Source organism: Cryptotermes secundus, unplaced genomic scaffold, assembly GCF_002891405.2.
Source record: "Cryptotermes secundus unplaced genomic scaffold, Csec_1.0 scaffold40, whole genome shotgun sequence".
Classification (NCBI taxonomy): domain Eukaryota; kingdom Metazoa; phylum Arthropoda; class Insecta; order Blattodea; family Kalotermitidae; genus Cryptotermes; species Cryptotermes secundus.
This window is the reverse complement of record NW_019730583.1, coordinates 76138-101009: the sequence shown is the minus strand read 5'-3', so window position 1 is coordinate 101009 and position 24872 is coordinate 76138. Positions and strand designations below refer to the sequence as shown.

Sequence of the window (24872 nt, the reverse complement as noted above, 5' to 3'; positions counted from 1 at the left end):
CAGTTCGGAGCAGGCCTACCATTCCGCTATCCACATCTCCGGATAATATTTAAATACGGGGTTCCCGAGCTTTTAGATATATTTATGTTCTTCCAGCAGTAGTGATTCCTCAGTAAGGGCGAAGTAAGCAAGTCACACCAAACTATAAGTAAGAAAACTAATTTGTTGCTTATTATTCCAAGTAACTCATTATATTCTAAAGAGTTCTGACGATGGTGGATGACACATAGAATTACTGGAGGTTTTGGACTTTTTCCATCGTCCGGAATTTTAGGTAATAGAGGACACGACATTTCGGAAGCTGGATCTGTTTCCGTCTTCAGGAGGGGAAGGAAGACACCTACTCTGCTGGGCGGTTTTTTTTCATTGCTGGTGGGGTATGACTAAGTCCCTTGAACTGCGGCCACTTCTGGCCTATTGTACCAGCCCCAGATGATAGGTGAGGGTGATTGTGGAGCAATTGGTGGAATGAAGATTGGCAGGGGAAACTGAAGTACTCGGAGAAAACCTGCCCCAACGCCACTTTGACCACCACAAATCCCACTTGACCAGACCCGGGATCGAACCCGGGCCGCCGCGATGGGAAGCCAGATTAGCTGTTTGTAAGGGGCCCAACAGAGTAGGTGTCTTCCTTTCTCACCTGAAGACGGAAACAGATCCAGTTTCCGAAACGTCTTATCCTCTATTACCTAAAATTCCGGACGATAGAAAAAGTCCAAAACCCCAGTAATTCTGTGAACTAATTATATGTTTCTTGGTATTCCCTGATAAGTTTATAATTCTTCCTCCTATCAGTAGAACCCAGAACTTTATCACATCGCTCAAAATACTTTGCTGGTAGATCTTATCCTGAGCTACTTCCAATTTCTATGTATTTTTATACTATTTCTGTAAGATCTAATTTATTATTGTTCTCTCGTCTTCCATAGGTTTTCCCAGGGTCACCTCTTCTTGACTTTTCCAACGAAAATTGTAGTGACGGTTAATATTTCTTTAGGCCGCGCCATAGCTCAAGCGGTTAGTCGCTGGCTTCCCACCGCGGCGGCCCGGGTTCGATTCCGGGTCTGGTTAAGTGGGATTTGTGGTGGACAAAGTGGCGCTGGGGCAGGTTTTCTCCGAGTACTTCGGTTTCCCCTGCAAATCTTCATTCCACCAATTGCTCCACAATCACCCTCACCTATCATCTGGGGCTGGTACAATAGGCCAGAAGTGGCCGCAGTACAAGGGACTTAGTCCCAGCCCACTAGCAATAAAAAAAAATAATATTTCTTCCACCCGTGCTACATTTCCTACCACTTAATACTCTTATGCTTTATGACTATTGTTTTTAGACGGCATGTTCAGTTTGCGCATCTCAGGTATGAACAAATAACACAGTGTTTTCTGAAGAGAGTGTGAAACTCCTGTTTTCATCTGAGTGCTTCAGTCTGCTTCAAGGATTATAAATTAATAACATTTCATACTTTTGGGGGTTTTCTCATGTACATAATTGTTTTTCGTTGAAATTTTTGTCTATAAGCCGGTGATCAGAAATCTTGTCACGATTTATATAACAGTGTCTGTGAGAACATTGATCCGAAATACGAAGCGGTCTCCAGTCACGCGTTACGTTGAGCGAGCGGAAGCAGGCAGTGAAGCACAATGGCATGGCTGCTATAAGATAGGGTTCCCATTCGTCCCGTTTCTTTCGTATTATGTCCAAGATTAATTTCTAATGTCCCGCTTTTTAAGTCTTTTTCTGTAACTTTAATTTTATCACTAATCTTAACCACGCTGGTCACGGTAGCCTAGCGGTCTAAGGCATGTACTATCTTCGCTCGCTTGGCAACCGGGATCGTGGGTTCGAATCCCACTCAGGGCGTGGATGTTTAGTTTGTGTATGTGTATTTTTCTGTGTTTGTCTACAGGTAGAGGCCTTGCGACGAGCTGATCACCCGCCCAAGGAGTCCTACCGAATGTGTAAGATCTAGAAAAACCGAAATGAACGGAGAAGTTCATGGAGGTAGGCCTAGGCCCACTGGGGCTGTAGTGCCAAGGAAAAAAATAATTTGATCACTCCGTAGCGGATGATATTCTTTGCAATTGGCATTTCTATAACGATGTTAACACTCCTGACGGCTAATCCACAAAACATAATTTCACAAATTATTAGTTTTTCTGTTGGCAATATGTTTTTTATTTATTTTGGTAGTATTTTGATGTGCTTCCATACCGAAGTTCCGCTTGTATCAATCTCTGCATTCTTTGTAGACCGTTTCGTTGTGTTTGAGAGCCTCTGAGAATTCATCGGTTTTTATCCATATAGTGATGACAATTTTTATCACGTCCCTTTTAAAAAATACAATATATTATGGAAACCTTATTATAAGAGTATGGACAACCCTAGATTTGTTCTTATGAGTGTGGTGAATTGGTACACTTTATCCTCAGTTACTTCTGACCGTATACATTTCCAACATCAGTCAGGCCTACATGTATAATATAATGGACTTGGCCCCCTGTTCCTCTATTAGACGAAGTCAATGTAACAAGATGCAGGGTCCGGTCTCCAGGAAATAGCATTGCTCTCCTTCCATAAGAATCAATCTGAGATCTCACCCGGTGTCGAACCTAGGACGTGATGGTCACGAAATTGAGGTTGAGGCTGCAATGGGTGGTAGGGAAGGTCAGGCCAGGTTTAAAGTTGCCAACATGCTAATGAATATCTCGGGTCTTGTCCTCCTTCCAAGTGCCTTCCGAATCAATTGGGTATAGAGGCAATGCTACTGTACCGCCCAAACTCACTACTAACATGGCAAACAAAACAAAATAAACCGTGGCTTTAGTTCGCAAGCGAACTATGCCGCCCGAGCGACCGCCGCTTGTTGGCGAAGTTAGTGGCAACTTTAGCGGATAAAGGGTGTCGCGTGGTCAGCACAACGAGTACCCACCGTCGTTAATTTCGTTTTCCTAGATCGGAGCCGCTACTTTTCCATTCAAGTAGCTCCTCAATTATCCTCACGAGGCTGAGTGGACCCCGTTCGAGACCCACTACTTCTCATAAAATGTGGTAGCGCCGGAAATCGAACCCGGGACCTCTGGATCTGTAGCCAGGAACTCTGACCACTAGACCACAGAGGCGGGCGGTCATTTAAATTCTCTCCTGAGCTCTACAAGTGAATATCTTTGACTGGATCTTCGATTTAGGCTACTACGCACCCAATGAGGGAAGGAGGCAAGCATTATTACGAAATTTTCTGTCCGACTGTCCATAACTTCAGTGAATGTCTTCATTGACTGACTTTCGACGTGACAAGAGTGACCAGGAATCTATAACTAAGAACAGCCGCGTTATGTTATGACATGCACGGCGGGGGGGGGGGGGAGTGACAGCGTAGCAATAGTTTTTCTGGGAAATACTAATTTAGTTACCATGAGATTTATTTTTGTGAGAGATAGGATGGGATGTATGGATTTGATAGATCTGGATCAGGATAGGGACCAGTGGAGGGCTCTTGTGAACACGGTAATGAACCTTCGGGTTCCATAAAATGCAGGGAAATTCTTGAGTAGCTGCAGAATTGGCGGCTCCTCCAGAAGGGCTCAGCTCCATGAGTAAGTAAGTAAGTAATATCACGCCCAATTTTCACTATTATACCACTACACCTATGGCTGGCCACTACCCTCTGTTGGAGGGCCCTAATAACTAACGTTATTGAACTCGCTAGTATCTCCAGGCTGAACTTCACACTCAAGCTCTCTCGCACGCTGGGCTACATGCGTGACGTCACAGCGACAGCGTTTCTCTACCGTGGTTGCATGCTTATGAACTGAGCTAAAAACATTTACCATTTATCTGTAGCTCTGGTGTACAATTCGACGATCTAATGCTATTTTCCTTCCCCGTTAGAATCACTGCTTTCATCACTGTAATCAAGATCACTGTCACTGTTCATTCCCCTTATATCTTTGATAATGTTGTCAATCTGGATGTTTGTTTTTTTCTGCAATACCAACGAGACCGTAGTACGCACGCTCAGTCGCATTCTGCCCTCACTCCCGCGAGGTATTGTAACAGTTCTAATCTTCTAGTTACAGTGAATAACTACAAGTAGCTGTCACCGAACGGACTTACGGAGCCACTGGGAAGTAAGTTAGTGAGACTGGATTCAGCGACAACCATAAAATAATAAGACTGTATATAAGTACCGTATTGGATCGCTCGCGATTTAGACTGTAGAGCATTACCCGAACGGCTCCTTTCAGCTAAACTTAATGGAATTCGTACTCCTATCCTGAACAGTCCAGTCCAATTCATGTCTTCTGTAACATCCATTTTAGTATCATCTTCCCACCGCCGTGTCCGTCTCTCAACTGTCATTTCTGTATGCTGTACTGTGTGCCTATCCTCGTTTGGGGAAAATTATAAAATGGATCTTAAAGAAATAATGTGGGGCGGTTTGGACTGGATACATCTAGCCCAGTATAAGGACCAGTGGTAATGAATCTTCGGGTTCCATAAAAGGCGGGGAATTTCTTAGGTAGCTGAGCGACCATTAGCTTCTCAACAAAGACCCTACACCATGGAGCTAGTTTGTTAGTTACAATGCAACAAATGAAGCTCCTCTCACACTGAATTCAATGCAGATCCGTAAAAAAGGTAAAGTTGCCCCTGTGCTTAACCAATTAAGCACTGTACCATGAAGGTGCAGGGGGCACACGGTAGCGTAGTTGGTTGAAGCACTATGCTACAAGCCGGAAGGTCGCGGGTTCAAGTCCCGATGAGGTCATTGGATTTTTTTTTTCAATTGACCTAATCCTTCCAGCCACACTATGGCCCTGGGGTCGACTCAGCCTCTAACAGAAATGAGTCCCAGGAATATTCTTGGAATATTGTTGGGGGTAAAGGGCGGCTGACGCGTAAGGCTGACAACTTTGCCGCCATCTATCAGCCTATTGTCTAGAAAATGTGAGAACCTCAACATCTCACAAACCTATGGGCCTCCATGGCCTGTTACAGGGTTACCTTCACTTTACTTTACTTTACCATGATGGCGTATGGGGGAGTAGATGTATATATCCACATTTTCCTTGACCCTGGCACTAGGTGAAGGTGAATGATCAATTTCACGCCCCGGCCGCTTTACCCCCGGGGAAAGCCCTGTGTACCCATTGGGTAGTAAGTAGGGTGAACCCCAGATCCGATCTGGACGACGTGGAGAAGAGAAAATTCTTGACCCTACCGGGACTAGAACTCCAACCCCAAGGTCGTGCAGCCCATAGTCAATTGCTATACCCACTACGCTAAATACAGATCCGTACGGTGAAATAACAACGCGGCTACCAATGAACATATGAATTTGTGTACTTGGAACTACGAGCTTGAATATACTTCATTCAGTTGGTGTCATCTTGAAGGCAAACCTACTGGCTTTTCTATGCATACGAGGCGTCATGGCGCTCATGACGGCGCTGGCCGCTTGACCCAATTATGTAGTAACACAATCGATAAGTGCAGCGCACTGGAACTTGTCGACCCGCGCAACAACGGCTCAAGGCGCAACACTTGTGCATCTGCATATGCATGCATTTCTTCCTGCAGTAGGGCTCGGTAAATCTTCACCCGCAAAAAACTCACTGCCAGATTATGGGGAGGGGATGATGCATCAGTTGAAGGCAGGAAGTTCGAACGGGTGTAGGATGTTAAGAAGGTGAATAAATTGATTTACATTATAGGTTCTCCTTAGAGATTCATCTGTAAACTCGTCAAGAAGTGTAAGATTTGAGGTTTTCACGGCGGTGACTATGAAGAAAGCAGTCTTCTGGGATTTGGCACCGTATATATGTGGTGTTAACCGACGTTCCTCCGAAACGTCGGTTAACACCACATATACACGGTGCCAAATCCCAGAAGACTGCTTTCTTCATAGTCAAGAAGTGTGTATATCTATATGTTTACATCTTTGTTCTAAACTATCTATCGTGAAATTGAAATAAGGCTGAAGAATTACATGACTTAACATGAGTAGTAGTGTTTTACGTATAACGTCCATTTATAAACCAATGACATGACCTGCTCTAAGAAGAAAATGTACGCAATTTGGAAATTTCGCCACAACTTCTGTTACAAATATTCTCTCCGTCATACCATGTGCCTCTGAATACCACACATATAAAGTATTAAGTTTTCATGTGTGAGCTTGTTTTGGTTGTATTTAAAATTATATGACGTTTCGAAAGCTGGATCTGCTTCCGTCATTATAATTAATAACAGACCATTGTTCCTACAAACCTTTAAAGAATCATTAGAACGTTGTACTTAAACTTGTAACATTTGAGCAAAATTTAATTCATTGTAATCTATACCATTTTATTAAACATTCTATGACATTTTATCCTGTTCTCCAATCTCACCGCCATTTGTGAGCCGATTGTCTAGAAGATGTGGGAGCCTCAACCTCTCGCAACCCTATTGCCTCCACGGCCTGTTACATGCATAACTTTACTTTTACATTTTTCAAGAGAAAATTAGGCTGTTGAGATTGTCGTTCTGTGTGTGCATTTGAGACAAATGACTGTTCTTGGCACAAAATTTATGTCATCGGAAGACATCCTGTCCTTATACTACTCGCTTTATACAATTGGTAACAACACGATTGTCTTTCGAAATTGTGATGTTGGAGCGCTATTAAGGTCACTTAATATAGGATCCTTAAATACTGTATTATAATTTATCTTCTAAAAATATGCAAACTTTGTTAATATTCATTTGAAATATTGTGGGGTGACGCCTGAAAGCCGGACTAGTGAAGCCAGAACCAGACGTCCGTTGATAAGCAACGACTAAATCTATATAAATAAATTTTCGTTACAACGGTGAGTTGAAACACGTTTCCGCGGCAAAGAATACTTTGGGATAAATCAATGCGTTAGTCAGAGATTGACACACGTTTTCATGGCAACGGCGAATAACAGAGGAATGAGCTGTTGTGCCTGATGTTCTGTCTCCGGTCCTCCTGAAGCCAGCTCAGGCCGAGACACAGAATCCAGATATAGAATTCGAGAGAATACACTCTTCAAGATTCATCGTGTTACCAAGCAAGCAAACGTTGAAGACTTCATTTTATATGATATAGTTACAGCAATCTTTAGAGTGTTATAATTGTTCGTAGTTACGACGTGTTATACCAGTAATCTTGAGAGAGTTATAATTAATTGTGAGTATCCAATAGGTCGATTCACCAATCAGAACCCCGTCTGCAAGTCACTAATACACGTTACAATATAAATTAACAGCATGGTTATTATGCGATAGTTTTCAGTTGATTTCAGTTTAACAGCGAAAACTAGTGGGCCATTGTAGTTTGGAATAAGAAGAACTGTATGAAAATATGCTACAGATCAGGTATGAAATACTATTTACAAGTTAATAATTTCAGACATGATATGTGTTCGCAACTTAGAGGTTGTATCCGAATACTGACGCAGAAAAAACCTGTACCGAAATAAAAGCATAATAGAAGAAGAAGTTCTGGGAAGAACTAATTGCCTACTTTCTTGATACGACACAGGCCACATAGAAAACGACGCGTCCAACAATTATTCTTTTGTTACTTTAATATTCATTGGTGACAAGAAGACGAGGAAGAAGGCGTAAGAAGATGCTGGATGACCTTGGGGACAGAAGAGGATACTGTCATTTGAAGGAGAAAGCTCTAGATCGCATTAAGTGCAGGAATTGTTTTGGAAGAGACTGTGGACCTGTCGTCTTGACAGATTACTGATAATGATGATGATGATATTCATTGCCGCGGAAACGTTTTACCGATCCGTTGACTAGCAACTATAAGGGGATTTTTACCGAGCCGTTTCCTAGCAACGAGAGGGTGATACACTCATAGACACAGACTGATGGGAAGGATTTATGAAGTAGACCGTTGAGATGGGCCCAGATGCCATGATATATGTACCAAATTTAAAAAAAGATTGGTTCAGCCATTCAAACGTTGATAGAAGGGATACACAGAAAATTCAGTCACACGCAATGGATCGGATTAGCCTGGTTTAATATTTTAAAAACAAGGAAAATAGGCTAAAAACAGGCTTCATGGGTTCCTTGTGAAAATTATGTTTATCAAGAGTGGACAAATGGACTCGGAGCTTTTAGTCTTTATGAGAAATAAGCCTGAGAAGAATCTGGCACCGTGTTGCCAGTCAATTAGTAAGCACGAATGAATGAATATTTTCCCCATACTTAATGTCCTTCTACGAAGAACCTAATTAATGATGTTTTCCTTTTTAGTTCTTGACACTGAATGGTTCACAATCTAAGTATCTGTGCTTTAAACGAATCTAACCCGCGTGCTGTCTGGTTAGGAAGCACTCCAGATCAATTATTTTGTGCAGCTTGTCATTCTGTTATAACATGTTTTTCTCAGGAAGGAGTCAGCCAGTGACCATTGGGACCAGCTATGCATGTGCCTTTCTTAATTTTGTCAATAATCAGCGTTGATAACATTGTTTGTCCCAAACTTTTTTTGTAATTGGTAAAGCATATTTAAACAAAACGTACTGCTGAACTGAAATGTGTAATTAACATAATTGACCTTGGTAGTAACCCAATAAACTTTCATATGCCCGTCCTCTCAAGCAATGACGATGTAACAAGAGGAACAAACCGACAGTAACTGCTTCCTCACGAGAAGCAAGAACTGATTTCACGTGCGCCTCCCTACTTTTTTTATCAAGGACAACAGATATCAATACACAGAAATTCAATGCTTTTTTTTTCACCAACTTGACAAATGGTATTAAGTAACTGTGCCGTAATCATGGTCAATTAAACCTGTTTACTTGACAAAGGTTACTGGTGTTGGTAAGATTCACTGCTGTGTCTACAGCAATTAACAATTAACAGGATCCACGCAGTGAACTGAGTAAAAGTTAGAGCACGAGGGTGACAAATATAACCTCTAAGTTGAAAATATAAAAATGTGCCGTATCTCTTCAACGTAATGATTTTCAGAGATACTTCCATCGTGGCAGTTCAAGGCATTTCCAGATGTTATTAAGCTCTGGAACTCAGTAGTCATGTATGATTTGAAGTTCTCACAGCGGTGGTTATGAAGGGTACTATCTTGTGGGATGTAAGGCCAAGTAGGATCTTCAGGATTTCCGCCTGCTTTCATACTGATTTATTGCTCGGAATATCCTTCGACAATGAAGATGGAGTCGATATGTTCCTCTGAAATATCGGTTGACTTTCAGCGGGCTACACAGCGTTGAATCCAAGAAGCTAATACTCCCGTTATTCTTGTTATTTTCTGTCAACCAAAGCCAAAAATCCCGAAAACTAGTATGGATTCGAATCCCGAAGCAGTTCGCTGAATATTATCGTATATTTCACATTTTGTTAACGTAAGGCGGAGAGAGAAGAACGTTAACAGAATATTTTATGTTTTGCATCGATTTCCAAAGCAGTGACAGCAGGCAACTTTAACTCATTTAACAAAGCAGAAGTATACAATTCTGATTTTATTACATGGAGGAATGTGAAACGTGCACCGAAGTTATATCCTTGAATTTTTTTATGAGTGTTCTACATGAATTTCTTTGACAACATGGCGGATGTTCCTACGACAATCCAGTTCTGTCCAAACCCTGTTAACTCTACTCTCGTCCGATTGCTGTAAAGCTTGTATAACAAGAATCGCCAAATTTGGACGTTGTTTGATGTAGGCAGTACATGTACAGGATTTTTCCTGCAACGTGGAGCCTTGTATCGTCAAGTCTGGTATCATACCAATCGTGGGACTTGGGCTACGTCGGCTAATCGATTTGTTAGGGCAGCATTCATCAAGGAAACTGCGAACATCCGGGAAGAAAGATTGGATGTGGTGACATCTTGATGCAAATAGAACCGACGCTCCAGTAATAAAGCACATCCGTCTGCTTATCCGGATTGGATTAATGCGACAACGGTCATACCACGGGGCTGTGACCCACAGTTCTCTCTGAGGATCTCCGACACACAGAAAAGAAAAATATTATCGAAAGAACAGGCGCATTGTCAGAGAGCTTCCACACCAGGCTCTGAGCAGTAGAATTCGTGTAATACTTGGAATTCGAAGTAACAAATTACATACTTCGTCATATTCCTTGAGAAATTCGTAATTCTTCAGCCTCCACTCAGCCTCGTGAGGATAATTGAGGAGCTATTTCAAGGAAATAGCGGCTACAATCTAGAAAACCGAAATTAATAGCCGTTGGGATTCGTTGCGCTGACCACGCGACACCCTCTATCCGCTAAATTTGGCACTAACTTCGCCGATAAGCGGCGATCGCGCGGTCGGTATAGTTCGCTTGTGGACTAAAACCACGGAGATTTTTCTTTCAACTTATTNATATATATATATATATATATATGTCTGAAGAGCCGGGAAAGCGCAGAATGTATAGCGACTGGCTAGGGGCTGAACGACAGAGGGGTTGGAGTTCGAGTTCCGGTGGGGGTCATGAATGTTCACTTCTCTATGTCGTCCAGACCGGTTCTGGGACCCACCCAGCCTCCTATCCAATGGGTACTGGGGTCTCTTTCCCCGGAATAAAGCGGCCGGAGAGTGAAGCTGACCGCTCACCCCCAACTAGTGCCGAGATCAAGAAAATATGGGTCTATACATCCACTCCGCCATACGTCTTCATGGCGTAGGCGCTTAATTACTTAAGCACAGGGACAACGTTACCTTTATATATGCACGTAGGTTGGTGAGTCGCTGTATATACAGCAACTCACCATCCTACACACTTCTACCCTGAAGATGGAAGCAGAAAATAATCTGAAACGTTGGTAATATCACCCAAAACCACAGAATCTTATAGTTACTGAAGAACGTAGCTAGCATCAATAATTAACTACATTGAAAACCTAAAATCAGTAATTCGTTAGTAGCAGAGAAATTTCCAAATAATGTATTCAACTGGCACTATTTTATGTCATTGTAAATAATTAATCTTTTCGCTTTCGTCATATTAGTCGCAGAAATCGTTGTGGCCGTGTTATTTTATGCGTAATTCCTTAAAACCCTCATGACAAACCCCCGGACACCCTGGCATATTGTCAAGTCTTTGTATACCATCAGTTTATAGATAATGTTGCAGTTTCAACCCAGTGTTACTCTCGGTTAGCTTTAAAATCTGATGTGGATGTAGCCTATATATATGTTTTATTTCTACACAAGGCTCAGTTGTAGGCCTTGGGTTTTTAACTTCACGCAAGCGCAAATAGACACAGATGGCGCCGCACGTAGTTTGGGGAGACTTTGCATGTCAAGTACTGAAAGGTCTCGGACAGGGACCGCAGCTTCTCTGGGGCATAAACGCCGAGAAATAGAAGCTCCCGACCCTCCAAATTGCGGGTTTTCAATCAGCTGGTAACTCCTACACATAAAATTATCGTACTCATAAGCTTCAAAGAAACTATAGACAAACAAATCACAATTTTAACGTAAATAATTTCAGATTGTATTTGTGGATTATTTGACGAAGTCTTCAAGTGGCCAGATTATGCACCGTCCAATGATCGGATGATTAGTGAATATCAAATTAAAAATTATGTGAAAGGAAGTGGTCGTGGCCTAATTTAGGATATTATATGCCTGGAAGTACTAAGAAAATTTACGAGAAACCTCAACCATGATAACTGATATTTAGAATAAGATCTGAACGCGGGACCTACCGAAAACAGAGGAGTAGTTCTGCCCGTGCAACGATCTATCAGTGAAACTTGCAGGTGAGGTATTTGTAACTGAGCACCACACCATCAAGACGTATGGAGGTATAGCTCCATGTATTCTTAACCTCAGTAACTGATTAGAGGAGAGTAGTTAAGCGGTACGTCTCAGTATCTTTATCCCTGAGAAAGAGGCCCCTGTACCCACTGGGTAGGAGGGTGTGTTGATCATGGTGTCGGTCTGGACACTGTGGAGAAGAGAAAAATATCTTGACCCCGCCGGTAATTGAAAGCCAATTCCCCAGTTGTCCAGCCGGTAGCATAGTCACTGTACCGAATGAGCTATACAACGCATAATGTCCTCTCTTTTTGCGTCTAAACGATGCTAACTGCCGTCACTCCGAGCCGCTAATCGCTCTAACAGAACTGAATGAAATCAGCGACATGCAAAGTAGTTGCATTAGCACTGACACTAATCTATATGAAAGGCAAATTTAAGTAACCAAGTGTAAATATTTCTGACGATGCTGTTTAACAATCAACGTGACTGTTGTTTTGGACATTGTCCATCGTCTTAAGTTTTATTTCAAACACGGCTTTTCGGAAACTAGATCTGTTTCCATCGTCAGGTATGAGTGAGGAAAGGCTCCTACTTAGTTAAATCTATTAAAAGAAAAGATTCACTACCATTGGACGTCCATTGCTTGAGACCAACTTCTTCTAATGGACCTAGCTAAGTATGAACCTTCCTTCTCTTGCACCTGAAGAAGAAAACAGTTATAGGTTCCCAAACGTTTCGTTTGAAAACAACTCAGAACTGTGGACAGTGTCGAAAATAATAATCATATTGTCACGTGTAGGGTGGTACGCGTGACAAAAATGACGGGTACTAGTTCGGATGATGGGATTTATTAGCACCTCGGTTACAACCTCGTTTAATTGCACTTAAATTGCAGCGCTATCGCTGATCTACACTCTTCATAATTCACTGTTGCATGCACACTACGATTCCCAGTCTTCACAGATCTCAACACAGAAACTATAGCAGTCTCACTGAGTCATACACTCCCAGTATTACACATAAACGCAGTCTTCAAAATCACTTTAAATCCTCACAGTTCTTCTACGAACTTCCCGTGGCTGTCACTTAAAATACTCTCACTGTTACTTAAACACTCTGAAATAGCCTTCACACCGACCACGCAGAGAAAACAACCTCTAGAGTTGTAAAGGAGTTTTACCGCGGCGTTGCATATCAGCGATCTCGGCTCCGACCGCATAGAAAAAGCTGTATTTCTATTGTTGCCTTGCGTGTAGTCGGTCGCGATGTGTTTAACGGTCAGTTACCTAGCAACGCTCTGGCTATCCACGTTACAATATATATTGTTATATATTGGTATCCTCTGATACACTGAGTTATACGGAGAGAGTTAGTTACTCAGTACTGCGTGTTCTAGAGTTACAGAGTACAGAGTACAGAGTACCTCCTTCCAATTGCGACCGAAGTAGACCTACCGGATATGCAGATGTCTGCTAGTAGGTCACGTCTACTTCGTATTGCACATAAATTTGTGGATAAGCGAGTTCTGCTGTCCTCATTTTATATTGGAGATGTCACATGCGTCAACAGAACATTTAGTTACTCGTATTTTTTGCAAGTTGTAGGACGTTTTGAATGTAGTACTTGTAACTATCCACCAGGAGCTGAAGGCTCTTTTACATTAATTTAATATTTCTTTCTCTGCGGTTTCGTTTGTCAAATCCGGGAAATTTTTCGGCATTATTAAATAGAAGATACGTTCATCTGGGTAGCAGGAGGCTGAATAAAACTGCATAATGAGGAGCTTCATGATTGTTACTCATTTTCTACGCCTGGGGTAAATCCAGTAGATGACTAGGTGTGGCTAGCTTATGTATGTTTTTCTTTTGGTGTGTTTCAGTCTGGCCCGACCAAGGTGGTCGAGGACATAGATTCATATGCATATTTGAAAGGCCAATGTAATGGTTTAAGTCCTATTTATTTTTATTGCTGTTATTGTTATTAACTCTTATTAAATATTTATTTTGGAGAGTCAGTCTTTTCATACTGAAGCTAAGCTTGGACACCCCATTCCATCTGGGGAGCACTGCGAACACGACGATGGAACCAGGATAAAGAGGAGAGGAGCTGTTAAACATAAGCATACACCAAGTAGGCAAGTCTAGCTGTGAACTTGTATTCGGGAGGTGGTCATTTCGAATCTCGGCCGGGATGCTGAACAACCTGAGAGATTTTCATGGTGTTCCTTAGTCCCTCCAGGCAAATTCCCCGTTAGTAGTAGTAGTAGTAGTAGTAGTAGTAGTAGTAGTAGTAGTAGTAGTAGTGGTGGTAGCAGCAGTTGTAGTAAATAATTTTCTAGGGGAACTTCATACGATCCACTCAAAAAAACACCATGTGCTTAAGTAAAGTCACCTTTTTCCTCAGGCACAGGTTTTGTCTGCGTTAAGTTGGGAGATATTCTCAGAGATGTTTGTAATGGTTTACCTATAAATAATATTTGACACATAATTTGTAAGAATGTTTACAACCTCTCTTCATATAAGATCCCTTATTCGTAACTGCAATACTACGCGTACATTGTTTACTACCGTCATTTTGAATCTTAATAAATAAATCTTCAAATCCGCGATCTTGCTGTTTTTCACTCTAGAAAATGAAATTCCTTCAATAAAATGTATACTGTGACGTATAGACTCATTGCTAGGCAACGACTCAGTAAACACGTTCACCAGGAATAGTACGAGCGCAACAGTAGGACGTCAATTTCTAGGCAGTGGATCAATAAACACGCCTAAAGCAATACAAGGCAATAGAAGGCGGTGTTTTCCGTGGGGAGGCGTGGTCGAATACCTTCACCGTGACCCTACGAGTCGTAGGAGGCGACGAAAAGGGAGGTCTCAAATCTGAGACAGTAAAATATGGTCTCGAGTCCCAAGGGACTCAGACCCGAGAAAGACTGCACTTACAAGGGTCAGTAGCTTATACAAAAGGCAGACCCGTTCTCTCGTCAGAGAGGGCGCCCCACAAAAACAAGACCGTAAATGCCAAACCGTAATAAATATCTGGTCATGAGCCCCAGATGGAGCTCGACACCAAGACTTACTGACTGACTGACCGTCGGTCGAAATGTGACTTGGACTTGGAGCAGTTTTTATCGGAAGCTGAGAGAGTTCAGTCGAAAAAAGAGTTCGAGTTAGTTTTTGTCCAGAATTAGCTAGAGTTCTGGAGATGGCAGTCGAAGATGAGTGAGAAGAAATGACAAGAAAGGAATTGGGTTGTGAAAAGAAGACTGCATGTGTGCTGCAGTGACAGTGAGACTGTTATAAATCCTTTGCCACGATACGACTAGTGAAGACTGAGAACCCTAGTGCGTGTGCTGTAAAGTGTGTAAAACAGTGGTAGCGCTGTATTAACCTACCTGTAGTCCCAAGTTGTGTGTATAAGGTGTCAATAAATCCAACCCAAAACCCGTCCTGTAAGTCACACACGCAACCCCCACCCCCCGAAATAGCGACAGTATTTGTCAAAGATATTTTGCCGTGCACCATTTCAGGGCTCCAGTAACATTACGAGTATTCCCTTTCCCACACCAGGAGCCCTTGCGCCCGTCACGTGTCATTACAGATTGCGGGGAATAAAAAACCACGTGTTGGGGTGGCCCAATGTGACATATTATTCTTATCAAAATCAATAAAATTAGTCACTAGGTTAAAAAGATGTAAATGCGAGACGCATTCGTATCACACGAAACGTGGTGATTATATAAACGTGTCCTTATCCGTGGAGGAAGACAGTTGACGCTAAAAACCAAAGATGCGGCAGTAGTGAAACGCTAACATAACCGCAAGGGCGTCTAAATAATGAAGGTGGGTAATATAACGTAAAGTAATAAGCTTGCGTCTGCAAAGGGGTACTCTTGCAATTTACGAAGCGGTTATTCTTTCTTTTTTGCTTTACTTTGTCTTCTGCTTGGCTGGAATTCCAAAGTTATTAAGTTTTTTCTTTTGGCTGGATCGCAATGTGTTTCGTATACTCCGATATCCAGCGACTGGTTCGCCGTTCTATAGCGGCAACTTCTCCAACAGTACAGTGCAGCGTGCAGTCTGAACAGCGCATGGCAGGGAGCATCCAATCGGAAGCCAAACTCGAGCACTTCCTCGTACGCGCTGAGACGCCGTTGTAGTTATTTGCATTTTATATATGGCTCCTTTAACGACGCTGTCAGTAGCTCACATTGTATAGCATCAACATATAGGATGATCAGTGAATAACGAATTGGAAAGGATTTGGAAGGAAACGGATGCGGCTTAATTTGAAGTACTGTTGCATCATTTTCATGGAGGGACTGAGGAGTACCACGAAATACATCAGGCTACCTGGTTCACGGATCTATATAGAAGCTCTTATCTCCTGGATATGAAGCGGGAGTACTACCTGTTACATGACTTTTGTTGTTGTTGCTGTTGCCATTTTTGTTGTCGTCGTCGTTATTATGCCATTGAAATAGACGAAATTATTATAAAATGATGTCGTAACGTTTGTTACTTAGAAGCACAAATTCCAAGAATGGTAATTTGGAAATTCTCTTACAAAAAAAAACTCCATGGCCTGTAGTCCGCAAGCGAATTATACCGACCGAGCGTCCGCCGCTTGTCGTCGAAGTTAGTGCCAACTTGTGCGGATAGAGGGTGTCACGTGGTCAGCGCAACTGATCCCCACGGCAGTTAATCTCTGTTTTCTAGACCGGTGCCGCTGTTTCCTTGAAATAGCTCCTCAATTATCCTCACGAGGCTGAGTGGGCCCCGTTCCAGACCCATTATTTCTAAGAAAATCTGGTATCGCCGGGAATCGAACCCGGAGCCTCTGGATCTGTAAACAGAAACTCTGTCCACTAGAGTACAAGCTAAGTAAGAAAAACGTAAAATACGGAGTGTGTATACTGATTATTATGAACTCTGCAGTACAGATTAATTCTATTAAAGGTCGTTTACAAACTCCTTGCTTTTGTCGTACGTCTAACGTCATCACTGTGTTCATGAAACCCCGTTCCGAGGCGTATCACATATACGCAAATTACTTCTACAAGTTCCTTCTTAATTCTATCCTCTCTTTGAATAGCTAAAGAAACCAAGTCCTAGACATTACGTAATGATTCATAACAAACTGCTTTCTTCGTGATAAGAGGTTTGTTGGCCCAAGGCATAATTCTTAAACTGGTAGACCTGTCCTTATAGGTTCTATGCGGCTGCTTATTCAACATATTTTCAGACTAATTAACTAATAATTTGTACTCTTCAATAAACATTACTGGGGTGCTAAAATTACAGAAGATCAGTTGGGTGGACAAGTAGGACGCATAGAGGGTAAACTAAGTTTACAGAATCGTGGAATTACAATCCATCCAACGTAAATAAATTTAATATCATATGCTGACAATGTTGATCGGTTATCCTGCAAAAAGTCAGCGGAAGAGGTAAGAAAAGAACAAGACCCAGAACCTAAAAATTCCAACAATGAAAAAGAATAAGGCGCAGAAAACAACCACCCAACTCAGCTAGCAACCACTAATAAGTGTGAACCTCAGAGACAGGCAGAAACCGAGGGCAATTCTGGGCAGCGCCGCCACCGATATTTGTGCCGGGAATCACACACATACGGCTACTAACAACTGAACAGGTAGTTAACAGATTAAACTACATTTTAAAAATAATCAACAGTGACACAATAAAGGTATTGTCACGTGTTAGGGTGACTCTCGACGGGTTTTGGATTGAATATTTGATTTATTGACCACTTACGAATCGTAGCTACAAGTGACTATAACAGTCTCGCGGGATTTCACACTCCAGAGATCACTGGAACTACAGCACAAATAAAGTCTTTTCTTCATATCCTGACTTTCAACTGAGCACTGAACTCATTGCTCCAAACCATCCCGGTTATGACATCTCAGAACGGACCGCAACGAAAATACCACTCCTCAGTTGCTGTAAAATTGTTGTTTATTAAGAATATGTTACCTAGAAACGGACGGTGTTCCGTTGTTTGTTTCTCGGCCGTTGCCTAGAAACGATTGTTGTTTCAGAGCTGTTCGTTAGCAACGGCTGTTTTTCGGGCTCCACAGTTCATGCTTTGAGTAAATATGTTAAAATAATAACAAACAAACTGGATTATCACAAAATACTAATAGACATATTAGAAGAGATGAAAGTTGAATTCAACACATGCCAATCTCGGCAACAACGTGCTTACAGGGTGCTAATCAGAAGCCTGCACCACTCAGTGCAGTAGGAATTTGTGAGAGAAGAAATTGAAGGAATGAGGCACAAAATTAGAAATATCTGGAACATTAGACGCAGGGTTACTGGCTATCCCTTGTCACTCTTCTTCTTAGATATTGAACCAGCAGTTAACAACAACGAAATATAACACATCGAATACCTGTAAAACATGACAGTCCAAATTAAGCCTCCTCACCAAAATTCCGCAATGCATGACGTATCAAGCATACTTGCGTACCAAGGGGTGTTGTTTACACAGACCGAGATGCGTGAGATGCGACAGATTACATAGTACCGAATAATGAGCACTACCGAAGACACAAGGAGCAATATGTCTAAACTTTGGGGATTCGCATCCGGCTAGCTCAAAGGCTGCAAAATATATCAAGAGATCATACGAAGAAAATTCGCTTCACCTCGACCGATAGCAAGTATTCAGTTTGCAAATATACCGAGACAAGAGAACGAAAGCCCTGCAGCACCACAGAAAACTGAAGGAAGCCCGAAAATGACATATGTCCAAGCGACCAGAAGTAGTATGGAAACACCAAAGAACTCAGCAAACACCCCACAAGAACTCATATTTATTAAACTAAAACAAGAGTCCTGCACACGGTTCGAAACGATCTTGTCCAAACAAGCTGAACAAATGAGCACGCGCATGAGTCTCCTCACACCGAACCAAACGAACTGGTAAAATAATTCACGCATAAAATATAGCAGCGTGGAGTGCAAACGGGGTGACCCAACGCGTAAGAGAAGTCGAAGTATTTTTGAACACGCAGAAAATATGACACCCTTTTTGGTGCCCACAATCCATGTTTCGGAACAAAACTATATATATTAATTCCCACGTATACCAAATACGCTACCAACCATCCGGATGGGAGAATCCATGCAGTTTTAGCCATAATGATTAGAAAAGACATAAATCATCACAAACTCGCCGAATATGAAACGGACCACATTCAGGCAACGAATATAAGCATCGAAGACTGGGATGAAAATTTGACAAACTCAGTCATCTACTGCCCATCACGCCGTGTAATTAAAAGAACGATACAATGAATTAATGAACTCAGTATGACACAGATTTTTGCTTGGAGGTATTTTTTTCTTTATTGCTAGTGGGGTGAGACTAAGTCCCTTGTACTGCGGCCACTTCTGGCCTATTGTACCAGCCCAAGATTATAGGTGAGGGTGATTGTGGAGCAGTTGGTGGAATGAAGATTGGCAGGGGAAACCGAAGTACTTGGAGAAAACCTGCCACTTTGTCCACCACAAATCTCACTTGACCAGACCTGGGATCGAACCCGGGCCGCCGCGGTGGGAAGCCAGCGACTAACCGCTTGAGCTATGGCTCGGCCTTGGTTGGAGGTAACTTCAGCGTGAAACACCAATACTTGGGTTCCCGTTTAATCTGTCCTAAAGGTCGCGAATTGTATCAAACCATACAAGAAAAGCAACTAGAAATACTATCCACTCACGGGTGAACCAACTTATTGGCCAACATATATCAACAAAACTCCAGATATACCTCACGTCTTTATCTTTAAAGAGCTCTCGCATAACTCCTTAGACTTAATACCCAACGAATCACACACCAATAATCGCCACACTCAGTACACACATTATAACTCACCAAAAACCACCAAAACTGCACAACAACAAAACAAACTGGGAAGCATTCAGAAATCAAATCGAAGAAAACTAACGACTAAACACCCAGCTCAAAACAACGGAAGAAATCGAATTACTCCTATACAAAGGAGTACTTAAATCCATCTGGACTTATGGCATTCAGGTATGGGGTCAGCCTCAAATTTCAACATTGAAATCCTCCAGCGCTTCCAACCCAAGGCTCTTGATCTATTCTGAATGCACCTCGGTATATAAACAGCCACAGGATCCACGAAGACCTACAAATGAACACAGTGCTCGGCCAAATAAAAAAGTGAAGTGCCAAACACTTAAGCAAATTAGGAAACCATACTAATTCACTATCAGTGAACCTATTAGACAATAGTGAAACTACACACAGATTGAAAAGATACTCCGTCTTAACTCTACCAGACATATCTGAGTAAAACCACAAATGCAAGCATGACAGTAAAAATAAGTAAACACTATACGAGTATATGAATTACGCCATTGGGCATAACTCATTCACGAGCCTATCTTACTGCACACATACGTTTATTGCAGACACTACAAATTATATATAATAAATTGGATAATAATTCATACAATTTATGTAACATCATAGGGAAATTCTGCATTTATGTATCACAGATATTCAGACACCTCCAACATTCGCTGCACATTTGGAACTGGATTGCGAAATGAGTTACAAGGACCATGCTATGTACATCAGACTGCCGCTTTCATTATATCATAAAATGAAAATTTCTTCTAATACTCCTTGCATTAAAAAGTAAAGCTATCCCTGTAACAGGCTCTGAAGGCCCATAGGGTTGTGAAACATCGAGGTTCCTACATATTCTAGACAATCGGCTCACAGATGGCGGTGAGGTTGTCAGCCTTACGCGCCGGCCCCCCTTTACCCAGGAAGATTCCTGATACTCATTTCTGTTAGAGGCTGAGTCGACCCCAGCACCATAGTGCGGCTGGAAGGATTAGGTAAATTAAAAAATCCTCTCATCGGGACTCAATCTCGCGACCTTCCGGCTTGTAGCATAGTGCCTCAACCAGCTACGCTACCACGTGCCCCCACTCATTACTACGTCATTCCTGTTAATACTAAATTATATATAAACATGTACTGATAATAACAAGTTTAATGCTCGTTAACATTCTTAAACGCATGTTTTTAAAATGCTAAAACATACTTATTTTATTTTCATGTAATCGGTAATTTCATTGGCGTAAAGAACATATGGCCGGTCACCGTAGCCGAGCGGTCTAAGGCATGCACTGTCTTCGCTCGCTCGGAAGCCGGGATTATGGGTTCGAATCCCACTCAGGGCATGGATGTTTGTGTGCTTTTTTCTGTGTTTGTGTACAAGTAGAGGCCTTGCGACGAGCTGATCACCCGCCCAAGGAGTCCTACCGTATGTCTAAGATCTAGTAAAACCGAAGTGAAACGGAGAGTTTCATGGAGGTAGGCCCAGGCCGAAATGAGGGCTGTAGCGCCAATGAAAAATAATAATAATAATAAAAAAAGAGTATATGACACTCCTAAGGATAGCTTAATGAAGCCGAAATATGTCGGGTGGTAAATGAAACTAATATTGTGACTACATCAACAGTCAGATTTGTTGTGTTAGAGCTGTACGCCAAATCTATCATAAAGTCATTATACATTCTGCCCTAGCAGACCAAGAGAAGATGTTATTTCCACTGTTTTACCCTTTAATTAGTTTCTAGTATATACAAAATATTTTACTCGCCGCTCTATTTTAATTTGGTCAAGACGCCGTATTTCACAACAAGTCAACTTGAGTGACGGTTGTGTTAGAACACTACGAGTACACGAGGACTCGGCATGTAAACATAAGCGGTCTGACGGAACTTACGTCCGCCACACTTCCTGTTTATTTTAACAGCTTCCTCTTACCCTGTCTAGTTACACGACAGGCGATGAGTGAGACAAGCTCTTTCGTAAATAAAAATAGTTGAAAATGTCCTGAGATATCATTTAAAATGGCGCTTAAGGCATCACAGAAGAAGTTGGGGGGGAAATAAAAATGCCTTGAAGTCCGTAGTTTCAAAGGCAATCGGCAGAAAACTGTAGTCATGAAAACAAGATATAAGTTTGAGGTTTCACGGCGCTGATTTTTCAATTTGTGGTCTACTGGATTGTGACACCGTGTAGTCTTGTAGGCTCATAAGGCGTTTCAGGACAACATGCTGCTTCAATCATCAGGGTCTGTGATGAGAACATGTTATTTTATTGTTCAAATTTGATCCGTTCAAAAGCTAATATGTTTTTCCTGCCCCCCCCCCCACGGAAGTTTTTTTGTAACAGTTGCTGTTCTGACATCTGGAGATCCACCCTCATCCAGTAGCGATACTCCGTCTCCCTTTTGTTCTGCACAACATCTTGAAATGCGTTTCCAACCACGCAGTGGGGCGTAGTCAAACAACTGAATACAATGAATCGGGATTCAGGACACCTAACTCGATCCTCCAGCTCAGTCGGTACTGCAGATACAAGACGCCAAATGGGAGTTATAGTAAATTAATTTAGGTATGGCAATCAGATCTCTGCTGTTAAAAAATAAATGCATATGCCGTAAATGGTGGACATGTTTAAATTTTAACAATGTTGTATTCGAATCGCGTCACCTACAGACATAAAAACGCGACATGCCATGGTGTGTTTTAAGACTGCTGCACTGAGTTTACACGACAAATTCGGAAGGCATAGTTGTTCCATACTTCACACTTATTTCAAACTTTTTTAATGTATTATTCATGATCATTTATATTGCCTTTTAAGCACAGACTTAATTTTTCTCAGCAAGGCTACCGAAAACATCGTTTTCCCTTAACCACTCTGGTGACTTTGCCTTCCGTGATCTCTCAGGACAAACTGACAGTGTTCCAACAGTTTCCGGTACTACTTCTGTGTGATGACAACACGATATGCAGCGCAAGTTTTATGCGAAATTTCCTACATCTACAGCAGTCTACATATACAAATGTGTTGTTGCTATAATACCAATGACACATTTCTATGTCGTAGGTTAGAACAGATGTAGAAACCGTAATTTAAAAGTTGCCCTAGACATCGTATTTTCAACTACCTTCTCACAGAAGTCGTACTGTGCTCCTTCGTAAATTTAGTAATTCTGAAGTTTATTCCAGTTCCATAGCCACTTGACCAATAGACAAACTTCTGTTGGTATTTTGGGACGTTTTGTATTCCCTATATTGTTATGCCTGGGTTTCCACAGGATCTATTTTAGAACCATTGCTCTTTAATGTATTTGTTAACAAGACAGACCTAACTGATTTTATCAGAATTCCAATTACCTCTTGTTTTCTGACTGCTTGAAGATCTATTGTAGTGCCTATTAATCATGCTGAGGGCTACAAATATTAACAGTCGAATACTGATTTGGAGCAAATTTGGTGTTTTGAAACTGGAATCAAGTTTGTTTTACTAGTATTATTATTATGCCTCAAAAGCAATGCCTTATTTAAATATTTGTTTTCGTTGTCATTGTTGTTTTCTGTTGTGTCACGAACGTGCAAGAAGTCTTTTTTTTTTTTTCATCATCCATTGTTAACATCAACTTAATTGAGGCATTCACCACGGTACGTCGCTAGCTCTCAGACATCACTTAACCTGCACGAGAGTGCGCTCTTCGATTCTGCGGAGTTACAGTAAGTTGCGTTTGGAATTCTTGTAGAAGGCGAAGTTTATGCTGTATATTTTAATTTTTATTCGTGAAAAGTTTAAACTCAAAGTGCTGAAATTTATATCCAGATAAGAGAATAGTTTATCGTCTAAGTGAATAACGTACATATACAGCCCTCTGAGCAAAATGTTTTCAGATTTAGAGTCGCAGATGTGCTAAAGGCTCAACTTTGTTGGGGTACGATCAACCATTTTTTTGATGTAGCAAAGCTTTACTTCCGTAGCGTAGGTTGAAAATAGTTAAAAATTTCATACCTTTAATTGATTTCTTAGCAATAGCAGCATAGGTGGAGGCGACGTAGGATATTTATGTGCCCACTCTTCTTCATATTTTATAAAATAGGTTAATTGGTTTTCAGTAGGCCTCATTTTAATGGCAGTTCTTCGAAGTATGACAGTCAGTTGAAGGAGCAAAAATTAATTATGATTCATACTCGTATTGTTTTCAGATTGTGCTAAAAATCAGGATATAAAATCGTCGGGACCATGGTTTCAACTCGTCAGTCCAGCAGTGTTGGGGGTGGTGGGGAGAATACAGGGACTGTTTCTGAAGCAGGGCCCTCAAAATCTTTACGTCACAGTAATGCTCAGCCCGCACCCTTGTCAGAAGCGAATGGGTCAACACACAGTGCAGAAGCTCCACCTACACAAAGCATAAATTTGATGGATTTACCACCAGAAATTTTGCTGAAGATACTTGGATATCTGCCATACAAAACTGTTGCTCATTTACGTCTGGTGAGATTTTTATTTTTAATAAATTTATTTACCTTTCATTCTTTTCTTTTGTATGCTGTTCAGTTGCCTGGTAGTGTAATTTTATTTGTGTGTTTTGTACTTGAGTAAGTATATGTTAACTTGTTAGAAATCAGTTAAGATTTTGAGTATCCCATGTGGAGGCGGGGTCAAATGTCTCCACAATAGCCCTGCTAGCCATAGGAGGCAATAAAACGGGAACCTAGTGCCTGGTGGTATAACTGGGCCCTCCTGTTCCTGGGGTGTATAAATACAGGGACCTGGCCTCAATCACTGACCCAACAGAATAGGTGTTTTTCCCTCACCTGAGGACAGAAACAGATCCAGTTTCTGAAATGTCGTGTTTTTCTTAGTTATCTTAAAAAAAACCAGGACAATGGATAAAGTCCGAAAACCCAATATCTCTGTGAGTCTGTTTCATGTTTAAAGAGAATTGATGCACATAGCGGCTTGCTGTGTGTTCTGGTTGCACTCATACCTTTCAGCCCTAGTTCATGTTATATTTGTGAAGGCTGAAGAATGGGGAGAGGTGAAAATAGCAGTCACACTTTTGGTTTTTCCAGGTTGCTTCCTCCTCTTGCTGTACTACTGCCATCCTTGGCACGCTAACTGTACACACTTCAACTGCACTCTTATGAATGCCTGTGTTATTATTTTAACAAACAGAACTGAATATTTCTGATTCAGAATAACGTAATCTGC

At 41.6% G+C, this 24872-nt stretch overlaps 1 protein-coding gene across 2 annotated transcripts in view; it reads left to right on the top strand.

Annotated features, from left to right (window-relative positions):
• Nucleotides 1–4073: 4073 nt before the first annotated feature.
• Nucleotides 4074–24872, top strand: part of LOC111866345 (F-box only protein 28) — a 41444-nt gene continuing 20645 nt past the window's right edge. The window contains exons 1-2 of one of the 2 annotated variants that reach the window (XM_023855210.2): nt 4074–4128; nt 23864–24152. In XM_023855210.2, the coding sequence (XP_023710978.1) occupies nt 23901–24152 (252 nt within the window). In that variant the 5' untranslated portion in view covers nt 4074–4128; nt 23864–23900. Of the gene's footprint in view, nt 4129–23380; nt 23593–23863; nt 24153–24872 lie in introns of those variants that run through there. The other variant, XM_023855209.2, reaches the window with a different exon arrangement.